The sequence below is a fragment of the Thamnophis sirtalis genome, unplaced genomic scaffold (assembly GCF_051295495.1).
Source record: "Thamnophis sirtalis isolate CommonGarterSnake01/CBP01778 unplaced genomic scaffold, rThaSir2_p1.2 scaffold_3, whole genome shotgun sequence".
Lineage (NCBI taxonomy): Eukaryota > Metazoa > Chordata > Lepidosauria > Squamata > Natricidae > Thamnophis > Thamnophis sirtalis.
The window spans coordinates 81497552-81517064 of NW_028261383.1; the positions used below are offsets into that span (position 1 = coordinate 81497552).

The 19513-nt window shown below is 41.1% G+C and overlaps 1 protein-coding gene across 1 annotated transcript in view; it reads left to right on the top strand.

Moving 5' to 3' along the window:
- Positions 1-16941, top strand: part of ZFYVE28 (zinc finger FYVE-type containing 28) — a 36903-nt gene extending 19962 nt beyond the window's left edge. The window contains exons 2-13 of the mRNA XM_087709329.1: positions 14-154; positions 1582-1719; positions 2710-2912; positions 3827-3916; positions 4336-4425; positions 8265-8366; positions 9613-9765; positions 10273-10409; positions 11404-11517; positions 13999-14085; positions 14812-14924; positions 15410-16941. Coding sequence (XP_087565455.1) covers positions 14-154; positions 1582-1719; positions 2710-2912; positions 3827-3916; positions 4336-4425; positions 8265-8366; positions 9613-9765; positions 10273-10409; positions 11404-11517; positions 13999-14085; positions 14812-14924; positions 15410-15541 — 1500 coding nt within the window. The 3' untranslated portion in view covers positions 15542-16941. The remainder of the gene's footprint in view (positions 1-13; positions 155-1581; positions 1720-2709; positions 2913-3826; positions 3917-4335; positions 4426-8264; positions 8367-9612; positions 9766-10272; positions 10410-11403; positions 11518-13998; positions 14086-14811; positions 14925-15409) is intronic.
- Positions 16942-19513: the final 2572 nt, after the last annotated feature.

Below are 19513 nucleotides of genomic sequence, written 5' to 3' on the forward strand. Positions count from 1 at the left end.
TCTCTCTCCTCAGCGTTCTGATCCAAGACTGCTGTCACAGTTTTTCTATGCTGATGAACGAGTGACTCAAGTGGTAACAGAAATTAACTGCCTGGATGTAGAGACTGATCCCCAACAGTATCTGACACTGTTAAACCAGTTGCATCTTAGTCAGGTAAGATTTTATTTGGAGGGAGAGCAAAAGGTACGAAGTGGTAGCCGGTCAGCAGTCAGGAGGTGGCGAATGTAACTGTGCAGCATTCACAAACAGAAGTGGAATTTTCTTCTAGCATTTTTCCTGTATGGCCACATGCGTCCCTGCAAAGATTTCTATTTACCTTTTTCCTGATGGAACTCCAGAACTAGAGGTTATTCCTGTCAAGTAAGAGGTTTATGGTATGAATGGTCATTCTATTTCCTGATACTTCCACTCAAGCTGGACTGTAAACCCTGATAGTTGAGTAGCCTGACTCATTAATCCACTTAGCTCGTGCCCTTCAAATGGGTTAAATTACAGTTCTGATCATACTCGGGGAAACCAACTAAAGGATTGTTATTATGGTTGCCTGCACAGTCAGCCAGCCAGGTGTTTAGACTGCAGTTGGCATTTTTATCCACCTTTTGAGTCCTTCCCAAGAGCGTGGAATAGATAGGTGTTGTTTTTAATGATATTAAAGGTATTGTCACAGGATGTAAGCTGTTCCAAGTAAAGCTGCCCTTTGCAATTGACTGAGTGATTTTCAAGTGGTGCTCCCGATGTTTTGGGATTGAATTTGAGGCACTAATATTGATGTTGTTGGTGTCTTCAAGTCAGTCTTAATTCTGGGCAACTGCCTGGACAACTCCCTGCAGTTTTCTTGACAATATTTCAAAGTGATTGGTCACTGCCTTTTTACTAGGTTTGAAAAGACAGTGACTGGTCCAAAGTCACTCAGCTGGCTTTGGATTGAAGACAAGACTAGAACTCATGTCTTCTGGTTTCTAGACTGACGCCTTAACCATTATACCAAACTGTCTTTAAAAGTTAATCTGGCTTTTCCCTCTTTCCAGAGTACTAGTTGTGTGGTGCAGTTTGTATTGCACTGAGTAGCAAGAAGAAATATGGACATTTTGCAGCAATGTATAGTGTCTTACTAAGTATTTAAAATAATTTTATATTTCCAAAGTAAAATTTTATCCCTCAGCTAAAGGGAAAAAAAGTGGCCCATTCTTGCAAATGTTTCAAACTCAATTCTGGATATGCCCCTTTTCACTGATTTCAGTGCAGAGCAGGGCTGTCAAACTGACAGCCCACAGGCCAAATGCATCATGAACTGACCACGCCCATGCCTGGTTTAGCAAAGAGGGGAAAAGTTCACGATACGTCATGTGACAACACTGTGATGATGCAGATTTGACACCCCTGGAGAAGAGCATGTTACAAGTGCTCTCTTATAGCCTGCTGATTCTTTGTAGTTTTATTCATTTCTAGTTCAAATGCAAAGCTATGAATTTGCCCTTCAGGATGTATTTGAGACGAATGGATTACTATCTATTGATATGTTGAGAATAAGTCAAGTGTATTTTTAGAAAAAGTAGAAGTATTTCTTTTCTTTCCGGCAGGCTGAATTACTGGCTATCATAGAACAGATCATGGAGGAATGTATCCCCAAGGAACGTCATGGCCGTGACTATGTCATCAAATTCCCTGAAGACCTTCTAGTGGACAACCTACGGAACCATATGTTATTTGCTGCTGAGGTGAGTCATGGAGGGAAGATACCGAGATGCTGCCATAGCTCCAGAATATGCTCTGGTAGAATCAAATGTCTTGTATTTTTGTATTGCGTTTAATATCTAGTGTAAATGGAATTGCACTCAGATATAAAGCACTTGCATGGCCATGCTCTCTGATAATCTGATTTTGTTGTTCCAATATCCACCTCCTGTGTTTTTTATGCTATTTATGTATTTAAAACATTTACCGGTATACGTATGTCATCTGACACCACAACTCTTGAGTGGCTCACAAATCAGCTAGTTAGTATGGTCCAGGTGGTTGCTGAATATTTAGGACATAAATGTTCCTTCTTTACTGAGGTATATAGGCTGCAATTATTTCAGAAATTAAAACTTAGTACTTTGTGAAGATTGCTCTACAACAACTTGTATGCTGTGTTGGGGAAAGGCTGCTGCTGCTTCTGCTGCTGCTTCTTCTCCTTCTTCTCCTTCTCCTTCTCCTTCTTCTTCTTCTTCTTCTTCTTCTTCTTCTCCTCCTCCTCCTCCTCCTCCTCCCTCCTCTTCTTCTTCCTCTTCTCCTCCTCCTCCCATCATCATCATCATTTCTTTTTCTTCTTTCTTTCTCCTCCTCCTCTTCCTTCTCCTCCTCCTCCTCCTCTTTGCAGTTCTTCCAGTATCACCCCTAATTCTGTTCAATTTCTACCAGACAAAGTGAGGCAAGTCAAAACCAGGTGGTTTGGTAGAGAGATCACAAGAAGGTACCTTGGACTATTCCTCTCTCCATGCATTGTCAGGATTAAACTGGGTAGATGTTAAGTGAATAGCTGTTTTCCAAGCCTCCCGATAGGATTTCAATCTTATGGTGGGCTGTGCATTGTCCTGGTGAATAGGGAGGGCCTTGTGGTTCAGCATCCTTCACCGTAGCTGAATTAGAACTTCTTGTCTTCTATTGTGGAAAGGCAGCTAAGGGATAAGGAGTGTTCCTGTATTCTTGGTTTTTTTCTCCTTTAGTGTCTTATGGCACGCACCTACATTGATGTGGAGGAGGCAGATGGAGTACGGCTGCGTCCTTTGGCCAAAGATTTGCTATGCAGCTTAGAGGTGGTGCGGATGGTTCTCCGAGAGCAAAGCTTAAACCAACCTGGACCTTATTCAGAGACTATCCAGAGAGCATTAATCCGCTTTGATGTGCTTTTTGCTGAGTTTGAACTGAGGTATGACGAAATTCACTTATATATCAGTTTATGTCCTACTTGTTAATCCCCCCGAGAAATCAGGGTTAGAAAGGACTTTGGTCAGAGTTAGAAATAGGAACCACAGTTTGGACTGCGAGTCCCTGACCTTGAGAGCAATAAGCAGAACTAACCTTTTGAGAAGAAAACAGCTGCTTGGAGTGGGGGTGCTCATTGACAAAAGATAGCTACAGGGTCAAGGTTTGGTAAAGTATATTACGTAATTTATTGAATAAACTGAACTGGACTAAGGAGCAATAAGTGATAGGTGGACTCAAAGATGAAAAATCCTAATTGCTGTTCTTTGGTTCATAAACAAAACAATGCCAAAAATCTCCTGGATAAATCCAATTAGTTACACATAATCCTGGACTTACAATTGTAATTCTTGATTTACAATTACCAAAATTATGCCCCAAATTTCAATTGTTAAGCAAGATATTTGTTAAGTGAATTTTGCCCCATTTTACAACCTTTCTTGCCATAGTTGTTAAGTGAATCACTGCAGTTGTTAGTAATATAGCTTTTAAGTGAATCTAATTTCCCCATTGATTTTGTTTGTCAGAAGGTTGCAAGAAGTGATCACATGATTTGGGGGGACATTGCAACCATCATAAATTCTTGCCAGTTGCCAAGCATCCAAATTTTAATCATCTGGCTAGATGCTGCAATGGTCATAAGTGTGAAAAATGATCATGTCACTTTTTTCAGTACCTTTATAACTTTGAAGAGTCACTAAATGAATGAGTGTAAATTGAGGACTACCTATAATTAAGGAGTGATAACCAAATGGTGTTTGATAAAAAAAACAAAAAGAAGGAAACTATTTTGGGATTTGAATGCAGAGGGGTTGCATTGTATGTTCATTTGGACTTCAAACTGTGTCTCTTTTTCAGCTATGTGTCGTCTTTAGTTTCTGTTAAATCCCCTGAAGAGATCTACAGGCAGCAGGAGATTGTTGTGCTCTTCTGTGAAACAGTGGCTAGGTAAGCATTCTGACACAGCTTCTTCACTCTCTGTAGTCTGGGCCAGCAGATATATATATTTTATATATATATATAAAATACAATGATGCTAGGCTTTGTAAGCAAATCTTTAAGCATTCCTTTGGATAACTATCTTGGCCCAGGGGTGGTAATCACTTACCTTTGCTACCGGTTCGCAAATGTGTTCACAGGACATTCTGTGCATGTGCAGAGTGTCAAAAACAGGACATGATGGTGTCCGGATGGGTGGACGGAGCCTCCTGCCACCGCCGCTACCGGTTCACCCAGACCGGATAGAACCGGCTGAATAGCACCACTGTCTTGGCCCAATGTACATTCAGAATAATCAATTGGAATATAGACATGTCCACAGATTTAGTATCTAATTCTCTGTCTCTTTATTCCCTTTGCTTACCTAGAGCTTTGAAACTTGGCTACTTGACTCAGGAGATGATTGATGGATATGAACCCCAGCTGATGTTCACCATTCCCCGCCTAGCTATTATTAGGTATGTGTTTAGTAAACAGCTGGTGTTTGACTACCAAATCAGCCACCTACAAGATGGAAACTATAGAAGCTTCTGTAGGTTTGGAATTCCTAAAATGTTGGACATAGTAGTTTTCCTGCAGCTCAGCGGGAGGGGCTATAGCTGGGTTTAGTTACAGCCTGATTGGTCCAGAGACTGAGGGAATTTTCTTAAAGACACCATCTTTCCCTATTGGCTCCCAGTTTCCTCTCAATCTCTGATCCAAGCACTAGTTTTGGCTCCTTGAGCTTCTGATAATTATTATATTAATTCCATTAATTGGATACTCTAAATTGCTAAATTATCAGACTGCCGGCCATCGAGTCTGCTACTCAGTCTCATAAGGCAGTGTTTTTCAACCTTTTTTGTGCAAAGGCACACTTTTTTCATGAAAAAAATCACGAGGCACACCACCATTAGAAAATGTTAAAAAAATTTAACTCTGTGCCTATATTGACTATATATAAAGTGTTTTTCCCACGGCACACCTTACACTATGTCACGGCACACTAGTGTGCCGCGGCACAGTGGTTGAAAAACACTGTCATAAGGAGGCAGGGCTCCCGGTCCTTGCCTCTGGGCCTGAGGGGGCTTTGCCCGACTCCTGGGTGTGCAGGGGTGACGGAGTCCCATCACAGCCGAGATTCCTGGAGGCTCTAAGGTGACGTAGGATCGCAGAGGCCACAGCCGCAAACGTGGCCCGCATTGCCGGGATTATCCCTGACGTGCCTTAAGGCCGCCACGCTCTTAACAGCTTGCCACAGCGGATGAAATTTTGGCATGTCACTCTAGCCTCGCCGCTTTTTAAACAACCGTGGCCTTTAAGGTTCCTGAGGCTCGGAAGCCTTCACAGTGACCTAAATAAAGGTTTTAAAGAAGGGAGCAGTGCAAATAGCTTTGGCTCGCCTGGAGGCCTTCACCTCAGAGCCATCTCACGGGGCGGCTGACATTTTGTGCACCACGAGGCGCGGTGGCCATTTTGGAGCAACCTCATGGCATTGGCTGATAACTCCAACTAAGGCCTGCATCATGGCCAGTCATCGAGACTGGCAGAAATCTATTCAGCCCGCATCGTGGCCACATATCGAGGCTGTGGGGGGCCCTCCGGTTTGACTCCCCACGAGGATCAGCCATGTGAGTGAGGCATGGCCTCTACAAGCACCGGGTCGGCGCAGGGCCCTGAAGGGAGCAATGGGGAGGAGAGAGAGGAAGTCCAGGCAAGGTTGCGACCCAGGGCAGTGGCTTCTAAGCCATCTGCAGATTAGCGCCCTTCTAGAGCCACAGTGAGGGATGAACTCCGCAGACAGAAGGCTTTGGAGAAGAGAGTGGCCAGAGCTGAGAAACAATTTCACCATGATAGGCCTGCATCTCCAGACAGAACCAGGTCTCCGGTGAGACCGATTCCTCCTCCTTTTGCCTCGCCTCCTAGAGGTTTCAGTCCTCCCTCTCCATCTGTTTCTCCGGCTAGACTTTGCAGGCAGGTGACCTCACATCTCCCCTAGATCGTTTAGGGATGGGGGTAGCGAACCTTCAGATAGGGGATCTGGGGATTATCTACCTCCCTCTCATCTAGCTCCCCAGGGTCCGGCTCCCATGCGACCCTCAGGAGGACCTGGAGGAGCTAGACCTCCTGCCTGAGAGCATCAGAAGGCTCATCACCTCAGCAATCTCTAGGGTCATCACTTCAGGGTTAGTCCAAAGGGACTGGTCCTCCCAAAGGACATCTAGATCCCATTCTGACAATAGACGTCACAGATCTCCTTCTCCGGCCCGGGGCCAAGGTCAGTCTAGAGTCCATTCTCCATCGGTGGTCAGCGCTCAGCATTGGGGGAGGGTACTCATCCAGAATTAGGCTTCTTGTGCTCTACATGGGGCTGCCCTTGAAGAGCATCCGGCGACTTCAGCTAGTCCAGAATGCGGCCGCGCGAGTGATTGTGGGTGCACCTCGGTTCGCCCACATAACACCTATCCTCCGCGAGCTGCGCTGGCTACCTGTTGATCTCCGGGTGCGCTTCAAGGTGCTACTTACCACCCATAAAGCCCTTCATGGTAGTGGATCTGCGTACTTGAGAGACCGCCTCCTGCCAATTACCTCCCTGCGACCTATTAGATCGCATAGATTAGGCCTCCTCCGAGTTCCATCTGCCAGTCAGTGTCGACTGGCAACCACACGGAGGAGACCCTTTTCAGTAGTAGCTCCGACCCTTTGGAACGATCTCCCCATGGAGATTCGTACCCTCACCACCGTCCAGACCTTCCGCACAGCCCTCAAGTCCTGGCTATCCCGTCAGGCCTGGGGATAAAGATCGTAATCTGTCCCCACCCGAATGATGAATGTATGTTGTGTACTATTTTTACTCATGTATTGTTTCATGTTTACTGTTTTGTACCCCCTTCCCTATATTTTGTAAGCCGCCCTGAGTCCCCTCAGGGAAAAGGGCGGCCTATAAATAATAATAAAACTAAAACTAAACTAAACTAAACTAAACTTCTTATCAAAAGTAGCATGATCCACATATTCCTAGCAAAAGAATTTGGAACAAGTAATTTGACATAACATTTACTCAGTAAATTAAGTTATTATTATGGGTTCAGATTTGTGTCTTTTCTTGTGCTTTCCTGCATGGTTGACATTGGTGAATATAATATGCTCCTCCAAAGAATGTTTTGCAATTTATGAAATTCTTTCTCCTTCTTTGCTACGTAACTGCAACCCTGATTTATTTCTAAAAAAAATTATTTCGTATAAAACTTTGGGAATCTGTTTCCTGGTTCGAATTTATATAGTAAAAGGTCTAACTTTTATTTAATTTCATTTCAAATTCTCTTGTGGCATATTAGTTTCCTGGCATAGCTCTTCATCTGAAAATCACATTTTATGTTTTTGTGATCTTCATCATGCATATGAACTTGTTTCTGCTTTTTAAAGCACAGGAGCCAGCATATCAGATTTGTTCCTGATATAGAAAGGAACCCTACTGATCTCTTAACACTGCCATCAAGTTATTCTTAGTAGCTGGTGTAGAACATGAACTAAGAGTGTTAATTCAAATTTTCTGGATAGCTTTCTTTTCAAACAGCCCTCTTGCCTGCCTTTCCTGAGGTGGAGGTTAGGATGGAAGAAGTGGCAACTCTTTAATTGGGTTGGTCTTTCAAAAGCAAATTTTATTTTACTATGGATCACTACTAAGATAGTATTTGCTAATGGCAAATCTATTCACTATTCACTTCTGGTTTTGCCAAATTACAATTGCAATAGTCTTTCAAAATATGGTGTCTCCTATCTTGGCAAAAAGCAGTAACGATACTTCTTTAAGATGCATGATGGTCAACAATAACCTCTGTAAGAAATGAAAGGGCTTAAGAAAAGTAATTCTGAAAGCTGTTGAAAATGAAAGCTTATTAATGAAAGGCTTAGACAACTTGGTGTACTGTATATCTTTTCTTATTTTATTTAAAAGGCTTATATAGCTATGGATGGCAAATCACAAGACAATAAAAACAACCAAACAAGCATAATAAAAACTCTGGTACCCCTGGGACACATCCACATATCATCTTCTTGGGTTCATCCTACACCAATGCTTGAGGGAAGAACCAGCTCTTCAAGGCCTTCCAGAAAGCAAGATGACACTTATGACGGTGCCATTAATATGCTCAAAAATTATTGCTAAAAGGAATAAAAAAATGAACAATCTGGTTTTACTAAGATTGTGCTTTCCATGAGACTCTGTGTGTATACAGTATGTCAAATACTTTTATTCTAATGGACAATGTTGCGTACCCCTAATTGGCATTTTATTTTATTGCCTTCTATGCAGTGGCCTTCTGATCTATCCAGATGGACCCCTCAATTTGGAGAGGAGACCAGAGGAGATTTCTCGAGTCTTCAGCCCTTTTTATGTCTTGCTTAGAAAAATCAGGTGTGTGAGTATAGCATTGATGTATAGAAATACAATTAATAATTAAAGGGGGGGGGGGGTTAGTGGAAGATTTTGCTTCCAAATTGTATATTCTACAGAACTCTAGGTGTGTTTTTCCTGGACCAAAGCACTTCAGATTACAGACTAAAATCTTTCACTAACCTTCTCTATAGCTAGTAATTAAGTACAGGAGAAAGACATAGTTTCTTGTTTACTTGTTCTCACTGATGCAATGGTTTAACATAACCATGGGTTTTTAAAAGGGGGGGATAGGGTTATTTTTTTAAACTTCATTTCTTGTGTTGCTCTCCAATGAAATAAAGCAACCCTGAATACACTTTAACAAATAAAAGATTGCAATCAAAATTATCCACTTTTATGGTAATCCTTAAAAGTAGGAGGCAATGTCTTTGAAAGTGACTTTCTTCTCTAAATAGAGTTAGCAGAAGACAAGATGAGATGTTCTGAGAATGAAGTATGATGCATATCATGGAGAAATGTTATGCCCCCCCCCCTGTTTTTTTCCATGCTTAGCTTTAGATTTAGATTGTTTATTTGTATGCCGCCCTTTTCCCTGGGGGGACTCAGGGCGGCTCACAATCAAAAGGAAGTGGGGGAAAACAAACTTTTACATATAAGACAATACATGATTAAAACGCAACATTCATACCATTCGGGCGGGTTACAATCTTTCGCCCCAGGCCTGACGGGATAGCCAGATTCTAAAGGCTGTGCGGAAGGTCTGGAGGGTGGTGAGGGTACGAATCTCCACGGGGAGATCATTCCATTGGGTCGGGGCTACCACCAAGAAGGCTCTCCTCCGCGTGGTGGCCAGTCGGCATTGGCCAGCGGATGGAACTCGCATTGCTTTTTACATCATACCATATGGTATGGGCAATTTGGAGCAACAATTCCTTCCAATGCCTATGGAGATTCCCAGTCATCCAGGTCATGGTTGTCCCAAATATGTTTTGGGGGTGAGCTCTGACTAGATGGTGGGGAATGGAAGCATTTATACATTTATAAATCCTTCCATTCCCCACTATCCAGTCAGAGTTGAAGAAGCTTCTTGGATGAGAAGCAAAACGTCTTCAAAGAAAAACCAGACAATCCAGTTGCCTCTTGAAAAAGCAGCCTTAGGACATTCCTGTGTTGTGTTGTTGCAACACAGCTGTCCATCCTGTAGATTAGAATCACTTAATTTTGTTGCCACTGATGTTTCCTTCATGGACCCTTCCTCTTACAGGGATTTGCTGCGTGTGCTTTCCAAGGAGGAGCTGTACAAGCTGGAGAAACGTGTGCTGAATGAATGCACTGCAGATTCACAGCCCTGCAGTAATAGGGACTCTCCAGACCTCCAGGGCTTTGCATCTCAGTGTGCCTGCCCATCTGTACCAAGGTGTGACTAAGAACTTTCTCCTCCCCTGCAGTCTCCACCCACCCATTTAAATGTGGGGTTGCCTATCTTCAGCTTATAAATTGGGAGTGATATTCATATACAGCTTGCTGAGAAGGTCTTTTGTGGCCATCAAAAGGTCAGGACCAGGACATACTTTGTAATATGCAATTAAATGGGAAGTTTTTGTCCAGTATTAACTACTTGAGATGAAAGGGGTAGATGGATAACAGAAGCTGTCAGAGAGAGAAGCCACAGACTGAAGCCTCTTTGATCCGTAATCTTATATCTTGCAGTCTCATGTGGACATGTTTCTCTTTCCTAAAAAATATGTAAAGAGTTGATATTTTCATTTGTCCCCAAGCTAAAGCAGAGACACTGTGTGTGCATAACTTTATTTCAGTAGTTCCTTGATTGGCATACAGATTTTTAAGGGAGGGTACGGTTGAAATGCAATAATAAAAATAAGCTCTTTACATTTTTTCTAAAGGCTTGTTCTCCTCTTAACAGGCCTTTTGTGCAGGAATCTGATAGTGCTCAGAGAGGAATGTTCACCGGTATTCCACTGAACTCTCGAGGGTTGGAATTACGAGGCCGTTACCGCAATATAGAGGACATGATTCACACATTATTTGTCTGTATTTCTGGTGAGTGCTCCATTGATTGTATTCTATAGCATTCTATAGCTATTAGTTTTTGTCTAACAGTTTGCAAAGTAATGATTAAATAAGGGTATTTTGCTGTAAGCCACTCACAATCATTTAGGGTGGAGCAACATAGAAATGTCAGTAGTAATTAAGGATATGGTTTTCTTTAATCCATCCATCACTACCATGGTCCATTTTTACTGATAAGATCAGTAACTTGGAACTATTTATGCTAAGAACAAGTATACAGCCTATTAAAGTGGTGAGATTTTTCCTTTTGGAAATAAATGTACAGTAGAACAAGTTCAATGTACCAGATTAATGCCTCCAGATCCTATGACTTTTTGTAGCTTTTTTTGCAAAAATTAGTGGAGAGAAGAAAAAAACTGAAAGTCCTACTAAAATGAAGCAAAGTTCCAAAAAACCAAGGCTTAGCCTATAGGTAACCTTAATCATGTTAGGAGAATAAAATTGGGCAGATCCATATGTGGTATGTTAGAACAATGTGCCCAGTTACTTGCTGCTTATAAAAGGGATTTGTTTCATTTGTACTTACTAGTATTATATTTTATTTTTTACTTTAGTTTAGAAATCTTTTACAATCATCTTGTAAGAATGGCTAGTACTACTCCTAAATGGCAATACTGGGGTTGAGAATAGCTGGCTTAATATGTTAGAATTGGATACATCTCAGCTAATGTTAGGCATCGTGCTGACTTTCTGGTTGGCCCCCAAATAATCTTTAAGTGTATTTATTTAAATCATTGTATATCATTTTTCTTTTCTAACATGCTGAACTATTTAGATGTTAAAAAGTCTGCTCTGTTTCAGATAATGTAATAAAAACAGAGCATTTTGTATCAATAACATTCAAATAAAAATATTTGCTTATTGTGTATTTTGTTTTATTATGAAAGGAGCCTTTTGTACCAAAGTCTGCCATGATCCCCTTCCCATATGCAAGTGAAATGCTCAAAATGCTGTGTTTTGGCAGGAGTGGCAGACCAGCTCCAAACTAATTTTGCAAGTGACCTGCGCAGCATTCTGAAGAGTGTCTTTAAAATTGTGACCTCCCAAGTGGAAGAATTGGAGGTAACAGACACTGGACGTGAGTGAATCTCCTTTGCTAACCTATAGCTCCATAACCACCTTACCTTGTGCAAAGCAGCATGAGAAGAAGATGGCATGGTATGACGAGGACATACAGTGCTGTTCCACAAAATTACCAGGTTCTGTAATAGTGATGCATCAAGATTCGGGATCCTGTAACATTTAGATCAGTTACATTTAATTACCAGGAAGGCTGTTGTTCAGAGGTGGTATTCAGCAGGTTCTGACCACTTCTGGAGAACCGGTAGCGGAAATTTTGAGTAGTTCGGAAAACCACCTCTGACTAGCCCCGCTCCTATCTATTCTCTGCCTCCCGAGTCTGAGCTGATCGGGAGGAAATGGGGATTTTGCAGTAATTTTCCTCTGGGGCGGGAAGGGAAGGGAGATTTTACAGTATCCTACCCCCTGCCACAACCACCAAACCAAGCCACGCCCACAGAACTGGTAGTAAATATTTTTGAATCCCACCACTGCTGTAGTTGATAGGATCCCTTGCTCCAGGTGATTCATTAATCTTCTTCCCTTGTTGCTTTCTTTCAACTGGAAAACATTACAATGTCCATGAGCAAAATAAAAATATCAGAGATTCTAAATGAAAAAAAAAAATCTGCCAGAATAAAATCCCCTAATACAGGGCTGTGAAACTTAGGGCCCACAAGTAGGATGCGTCACACCCTGGCTACGCCCACATCCAGTTTAGCAAAGGGGGAAAAAGTTGTGATATGCCACGTGACGCTGCTGTGAAGACACGAGCTTGATACCCCTGCCCTAAATGGTTCAAACAAGGAAACTTATTTCTCACTTAGGTGCCACAACTGACAAGCCTCAACTCTATTAACTGCACATATTTGTTTACATTTGGATCAAGTTCACATTACTCCAGAGGTAGCATGATTCTATTTCTCCCAAACCAGTTCAAACTGGTTAACCTGTTAGGACAATCATGTTCCTTCATCAAAATGAATGCATGTATAGTAGTAGTTGCATTTGAGAGGAAAACAGACTGAAAACTTGCAAATTTTACATAGATGATGGAAAGCTAGAGCAAATATGAATTCTGTACATTGATGGAATGTATCCTAAGGATGAGAAAATGGGTGGAGAACGGCTGTGAAAATCCTAGGAGAAAGGCTGTGGCCAATATATGATCCATTGTGAATGGATGTTTGCTGAAAGAAGAAAAAAAACCCTGAAGAAAAACATGCTTCTATCACTTTGTTATATGGAAGAAAGAGCTAGGAATGCTAAAAAAAATGAATGGGGTATAAGTAGTCCTCGTTTAACAACTCTAATCAGGGACAAAATTTCCATTAGTAAGCAAAGCATTTGTTAGGCGAAGCATAATGTGACTGCATCATGCAGTGACAGCAGTTCCAGGAGTCCCGGTTGTGGTTGTTAGTTGAGGACCAACAGTCATTTAGCAAGGACTTCATGTTTCTCCTGCCCTGCATGCTCATTTCAGCTTCCCCTATCCATTTATCTCCTTCCCATCTATTCCCTTTTGGCTCCTTTGCACCCCTCTTCCACCCCCATCTACTATCTTTGCTGGCCCCAGCTGATCTTATTGTCTTCTTTCACTGCTGACAAGATGTGCCCAATACCCTTCACAAGGCCACATGAGTTGAAGCACACACTGTGCTCATAAATGCAGGCAGACTGCCAAGCACCCAGATTTTGACTATGCAACTAGAAGGGTGCAATCATGTTTGTAACTTCAAGGACAGACATACAGTAACTACCATTTGTTCTGTGTTGTTGTATCTTCAAATTGTTGCTGAATGAATGGTCATTAAGTGAGTGACTGCCTGAACTTAAGTGCATAGTAAAACCACAGGGCAAAAACCCTAAACTAATGATAAATGAATGTGGATTGTATACAATCATGAACCACCAGTGGAAAGGAAGAACATTGAGTTGGTTTGGTCATATAGAATGAATGAATATCAGATTGCAAAATGAATATAGGGTAGGAAAAGTGAATAGGTTGAAAGGAAGGGGAAGGAGAAGAGAGTCATAGTCAGATGGGGTTGATGAGAAAAGAGATGGAAAAAAACAAAAAAGCAATTATAAAAGGATGTATGAATGTCACAGAATTGAGGGGGTTTGCAAAGATAAAAGGATATGGAAAGATATAGTGAATAGTATACATAAAATAGTTTTAGTTATGTTTCTTTTTTATTTCTTGCCTTTCATTTATTTGGTTTGCTATTTCTTACATTTTTCCTTTGCTCTGCATATTTTTCTTTAATTATTACATATACATATACATACCATTCGAAGGGTGTTCATCCCAAAATGCATAGCTAAATAACTATGGAGATTCTCAGTCATCCAAGACAAAAAAGTCCAGTTACCTCTTGAAAAAGCATGTTTGGGAGAGTTCTGGGAATGGCTATGTTTTATTTGCTCATTATTTGGAACAGAAATGTTTCTGCTAAGTGACAGCAGCCTTGTACGCTAATATCTTTCCCTTTTTCAGAGTTGGATCTCTGTATGGCACCAACAGCGCCTTTCTTGACAGACTGTGCTCTCTGCTCCAGCAGCAGGGAAGGTGTGAGGAGAGAAGGTAAGAGCTCCAAGTGTGCAATGGGTTCTCTACAAGCCCCTAATAATAAGCAAGGGTTCTGCCTCTGATGACCTTGTTCTCAAAGTGGCTGCAACCAATATTTGCAAGAGAAAATGTTCCTATATTTAGGAATAATCTATGTATAGTTAGGGTCACTACTGAGGCTCAGTTTGGGGTAGTGGTTAAAGTACCAGGCTAGAAACTGGGAGTTCTAGTCCCATCTAAGACACAAAGCCAATTGGGTGACCTGGGGCCAATGTCTCTCTCTCTCTCTCTCAGCCCTAGGGAGCAGGCAATGGCAAACCACTTCTGAAAGACATTGCCATGAAAACTGCAGAGTTGTCCAGGCAGTAACCAGGAGTCAAGACTGACTCAAAGGCATGCGTGTACACACCCACACTCATGGAAATATATTATCTGATAAATGACGCTTCACTTGTCAATAGTTCATAGTCTATTGATATCTTATAGAGGCATATCAGTCTGATGTCCTGGGCTGTATTATTATTTCCTATTCTGAAGCTCCCTGGATTTCTGTAGGTTTTTGCTTCCTTAATTTAGGGTTTTTTCCATTTAATGAGCTCTGTGCCTGACTATTCTGGGATATTTTCTTGAATAAAGACACTAAACACTTGAAAAATGGGGACAGGGAGGTTTATGATTCTGAGTGGCTTTAGAAGACTGATATGCAACTATCTTGCCAATTAGTCTTCTGTTTCTTTACAGATACTTCGGTGCCACCAGACTGGGTACCAGACAGCACCTCTAGCCACTGTATGGCTTGCCATGTGCCTTTCACTTTTCTTCGGCGACGGCACCACTGCCGGAGTTGTGGGAAGGTAAGTGATTAGGGCTACTTTGGGGTAGATCCACCCAACATGAACCAGGAGTCAAGAATGCTGGGAGCCGTAGTTCAACTCATGAATTAGATTCCTTTCCAAAAAGATCCTTCTTGTGTTTGGAAGGGGGATCGGAAATGCAGATCTCCAGGTGAGACAAGAGGCAGTCCATTCAGGGGTTGGTGACTGAGCTACCAGGCAGTTAAGAACAGTAAGAAAGAAGCCTATCGTGTAAAAGAAAGGATTAAATTGCAGCTTGTTGAGTATTCCTGTGTTGGGCCTTAAGTTGAATTACGATTGGGTGTTAAACCATGGTTATTATCCTTTCTACTTCAGTCTGCTTCATTGGATGTTTCTAGTTATACATACATTTATTCAAGTTCATACATACATGAACATAGGTTTATTATTACTTTCTTTCATGCAAACAAGACTTGTTATCAAATTGCTCTTGATGGACACATTTTTATTTTTATTTTTCTCAGATCTTCTGCTCTCGTTGCTCATCCCACTTGGCAGCACTACCCCATTTTAGGCATCTGAAGCCAGTCCGCATCTGTACACACTGCTATACTACCCACTTGCCTTCAACAAATAAGAATGCCAGTTGCCTGTGAGCATCAGTTTCTGGATGAGGGCTTTATCAAATTCCATTCGTGCCTGAGGAACTCCAAGAACTGGAAGACAATTGCAGCTTGTCTCACCAGCAAAGGATTATGGGAGCAATCACACTTGTCTTACTAGGATTCTCCAGGGAGTGAAACAAAGGGCTTTTGGTTGTCAAGCAAGAGTTGGGTTGGAGGAAGAAGCACCATGTTCTTAAAAGGGGAAATGAACTCTTGCATTTTTATAATAAAGAACTTGGGATTTGTGGGGTGGGAACTAGAATCTATCATTAAAGAAGTCTGAACAAACTCTTCTATGTGCTAATAAAGCTGGCTTTTTCTATAATGGAATAATGGCCCATGTAGAAATTACTTGGTGCTATTTACCTGACTTCTGGTAAAACTTAAGAATAATGTATAGTCTTATGGTTAGTTTTTAACCAAAAAATGAGATTGTGTTACCAGATTTGGATGCATGTGCAATAAGGGCTTTCGGATACTTCTGGTTGGAATGGAAAGGCAGGACCTGGATTTCCAACAATAATTTGTGGAGAACAGCCATGAGCTTTTGCTCTTCAGCTCTTGATGTGCATAAGGGCTGCAACACTGTTCGTATGCAATGTATACTTGTAAACTCTTCTGCCACACTGCGGGAGATGCTTTGGAAACCTACAGTACCTGGGATTCATACAACTCTTTCTGAAATGACTTATGAGCTAGTTACCTGCAAACCTGGCTACACTAAAAGATTCATTCTCTCTCTCTCTCTCCCTCTCCCCCTCCCTCCCTCTCTCTTTACCTACTTATCATATCCATCCATCCCAAAAGAAGGCAATGCAAATCATTTCCATACTGCTGCCAAGAAAACTGCATAAAATCAAGTCTGACTTGAATAAACTAATTTTTTACTTGAAAAATGCTGTCTGTTGCTATTGCCATTTTGTGTATTCTGAATTCAAAATCATTGTTTTTTTCTGGATTTAGCTGTTTGGTTGCTGTTGGGTGTTGACAGACAGAATCTGCTGCTGCAAATACAGACCCTACAAATCTTGTTGCTGTGCTTTTTTTCTTTTCCCACCTCATTTCAACCAGAGGATTTTGTGTATTTATCAGCTTGTGTAAATGTGGGTGACTGGTTTTGGCTCTGGTTCTTTATGTGCTAGATAATCTCTTTGATGTCAGTTGAATAGCAAGTATCAGCATTTATTAACTGCACACAAGACGTATGCATGCCTTCCAGCCCATGAGTCATCCTGGAGAAGCTTAAAGGCGAACTTAAACCACCTGCCTAGCATGGGAAGAGATTTTGACATTTTCATACTTGAATATTATAAAAACACTATGTAACGTTATTGACTGAAGTAATACATAGATCTCTATTAACAATAACATGTAAATCAGCATTTCAATAATCTTTCCTTTGCTCGTCTTTCTTGCCTAAGATCTGCTCAATTTGTTCATAATAATCATAAAATTTCCCTGTTTTCTGATGATTACCCCACTAACTGCATTGCTGATATGCAACAAAGTGGTGTCACTCCAGTTTTAAAAAAATGGAATTTATAACTGGGGTCCAAATAAGTCTTTAAAAATATTCAAGCCATCATCATCTACAAATTCATTCGCAAATTAGAAATCATTGAGTGCAAGGTTATGATGGGATGTGCACCTGGAGCAGGGATGGGCAAGGGGCCACCACATGAGAAACAGACTGTCCTGAAGGGCCAAATCAATAGGTTGAACTTAATTCTGCCGCTGACAGAAGGGAGTGCACAGCCTCATTTTGCTTCAACCCAGCCACATTCTGCTACTCAGAAAAGCTTTTCTCTCTCCATCCAATTAAAGGAGTGCAGTCCGCTGCTTCTCCCACCTCCTGCAGCTGGCTTATTTACATTTTATTTTCTAATTTCCAATTGACCTCATGCAAGCCAAACAGACAGGCAAAGGGCCGGATGTGGCCCAGAGCAGTAAAATGCTAGTGTCTGATCTGGAGAATTGACGGATAGGAGTTTGGGAAAACAGCTTTCCCAGGAAAGGGGCAGTAAATCTTATCAGACAGGCCAGAATTGCCCCTTGGATGGGGGGAAGGAGGAAGAAGTTCAGTGTAGCCACTTCCTACCTAGAATCTCTTAGGATATATCTAGTAAAGTAGAGAGTTATAGCTTTAATTTGGTAAGATTTAGTCCATTAGGTGTAAATAAAAGATTGGATTGGATTAAATTTTGCTATGTTACATTTGGGCTTGGGCCTGATAATGGCTATGTTTAAACCAGTAAAAGAAAAATGCCATTGGAACAGAGTATAAACTTTAATATGCCCCCAAATATTCAGACATGCAAATGCATATCTATTAAGATACCATCTTATTTCAGATTTACAGTTTCTCATACTGCAGCTGCATGAGAACATTTTTCACTGAAAAATATGGCATATTATAAGCAAACTCATCCCATTCAAATTTTGAAAAACAATGTCCAGGTGAGAAGAAAAGAAGGTACTTGATTCTACATGTTCATTGCACAACCTGTTTACAATTGTATGTTTAAAAGTTGTGTTAGTGCAGCCCTCCCTTTACCATTAATTAAATACAATAAATTTGGCTTCTAATATATCTTTACATTAGACCAGGCAGATCCAACCTTTTTGGCTTGCCTGGGCCACATTGAATGAAGAGGAATTGTCTTAAGCCACATATAAAATATATAATTCATGTATACAAATAACAAACTTCCTTTATTTTGGAGGGTCTTGTGGGGCCGAATTACTAGCTGTCCAGTGCTGCATATGGACCATGGGCTAGGACATATTTACTTGCACTAGATCTTAATCATCAGAGTTTTGTCTCTCTGCTGAATAAAGTTGCTTCTGGAATGGACTGCTGTTTTCTGTCCCTCATATCTTGCCAGCTATGGCAAGACCAACACAATTTTGTTCTGTAACAAATAACATTCCTCCACCCATTCATTCCCAAATACAGAGCCATGGTAGTAGTAACTGAGGCAGAATATCTTCAGAACATCTGCTTTCAGGCAACAATGATACAAAAATAATAACTAGTCATAGATATACCCTTTCATGATTCCTATCATGAGTTGCCTAAGGTGATTTCTCATTCTGTCTATCAGCAGGGCTGCCTGTGAGTATAAATTGGAATGTGTGCTTTTTCTATAAAAGGTAAATACAACTCCATGCTACAATTATTTTAAAAAAAACATTTCAATGCAGGAAGCTTAAGTGTTTTTGGATGATGATAATAATTTACTAAATGTGTAAGCTGTCTTGATTCCTTGCAACTCTCATGATCTGTGGAATGCCTTAAACGTAAACTAAGGTTGCATATTTAAGGGGTGGGTTACATCTGAAGGTAAGACTACATTGTGAATTTGTAGCAGGAAGGGTGGTAGTTGTTTTTTTTCAACATAGATTAATTCAGGGGTGGGTTGCTGCCAGTGTTACTGCCGGTTCACTTTGTGCTCACTTTGCATGTGCAGAACATTAATAAAATGACTAAAAAACATGCCAGCAATGGCATGGGCAACCGGGCAAACGGTTCGGGGACGTGGGCTTACTGGTGCCGCAACCCTGTTTCAATTTCCACTACTGGTTTGCCCGAACTGTTGCAAACCAATAGCAACCCACCTTTGGAGCTTTTATAGCAACACCCAGCTTTGTTGAGGATAAATGAAGTTTGTTTCTATTACTGTTCTGATATATCACCAGCCCCGTTGCCTGAATTATTCTATGGAATAGATTATAAATGTGTATTACTTAAGGGAATGTGTATGCCTCTTGCCTTCTAAATATTTTTTTCTCCCTAAAAGTAGTAAAATATATGCTGATCATTTGTTTCTAACTAGGTACAGATTAGCGAGCACACATGAATGTATGTATTGATGGGCATTGTTAACGTAGAACATAATTACTCAAGATCAAACCCTAGTAAAGGTAAAATAAATAATAAAACCCTAGTAAGACGACCCCTGG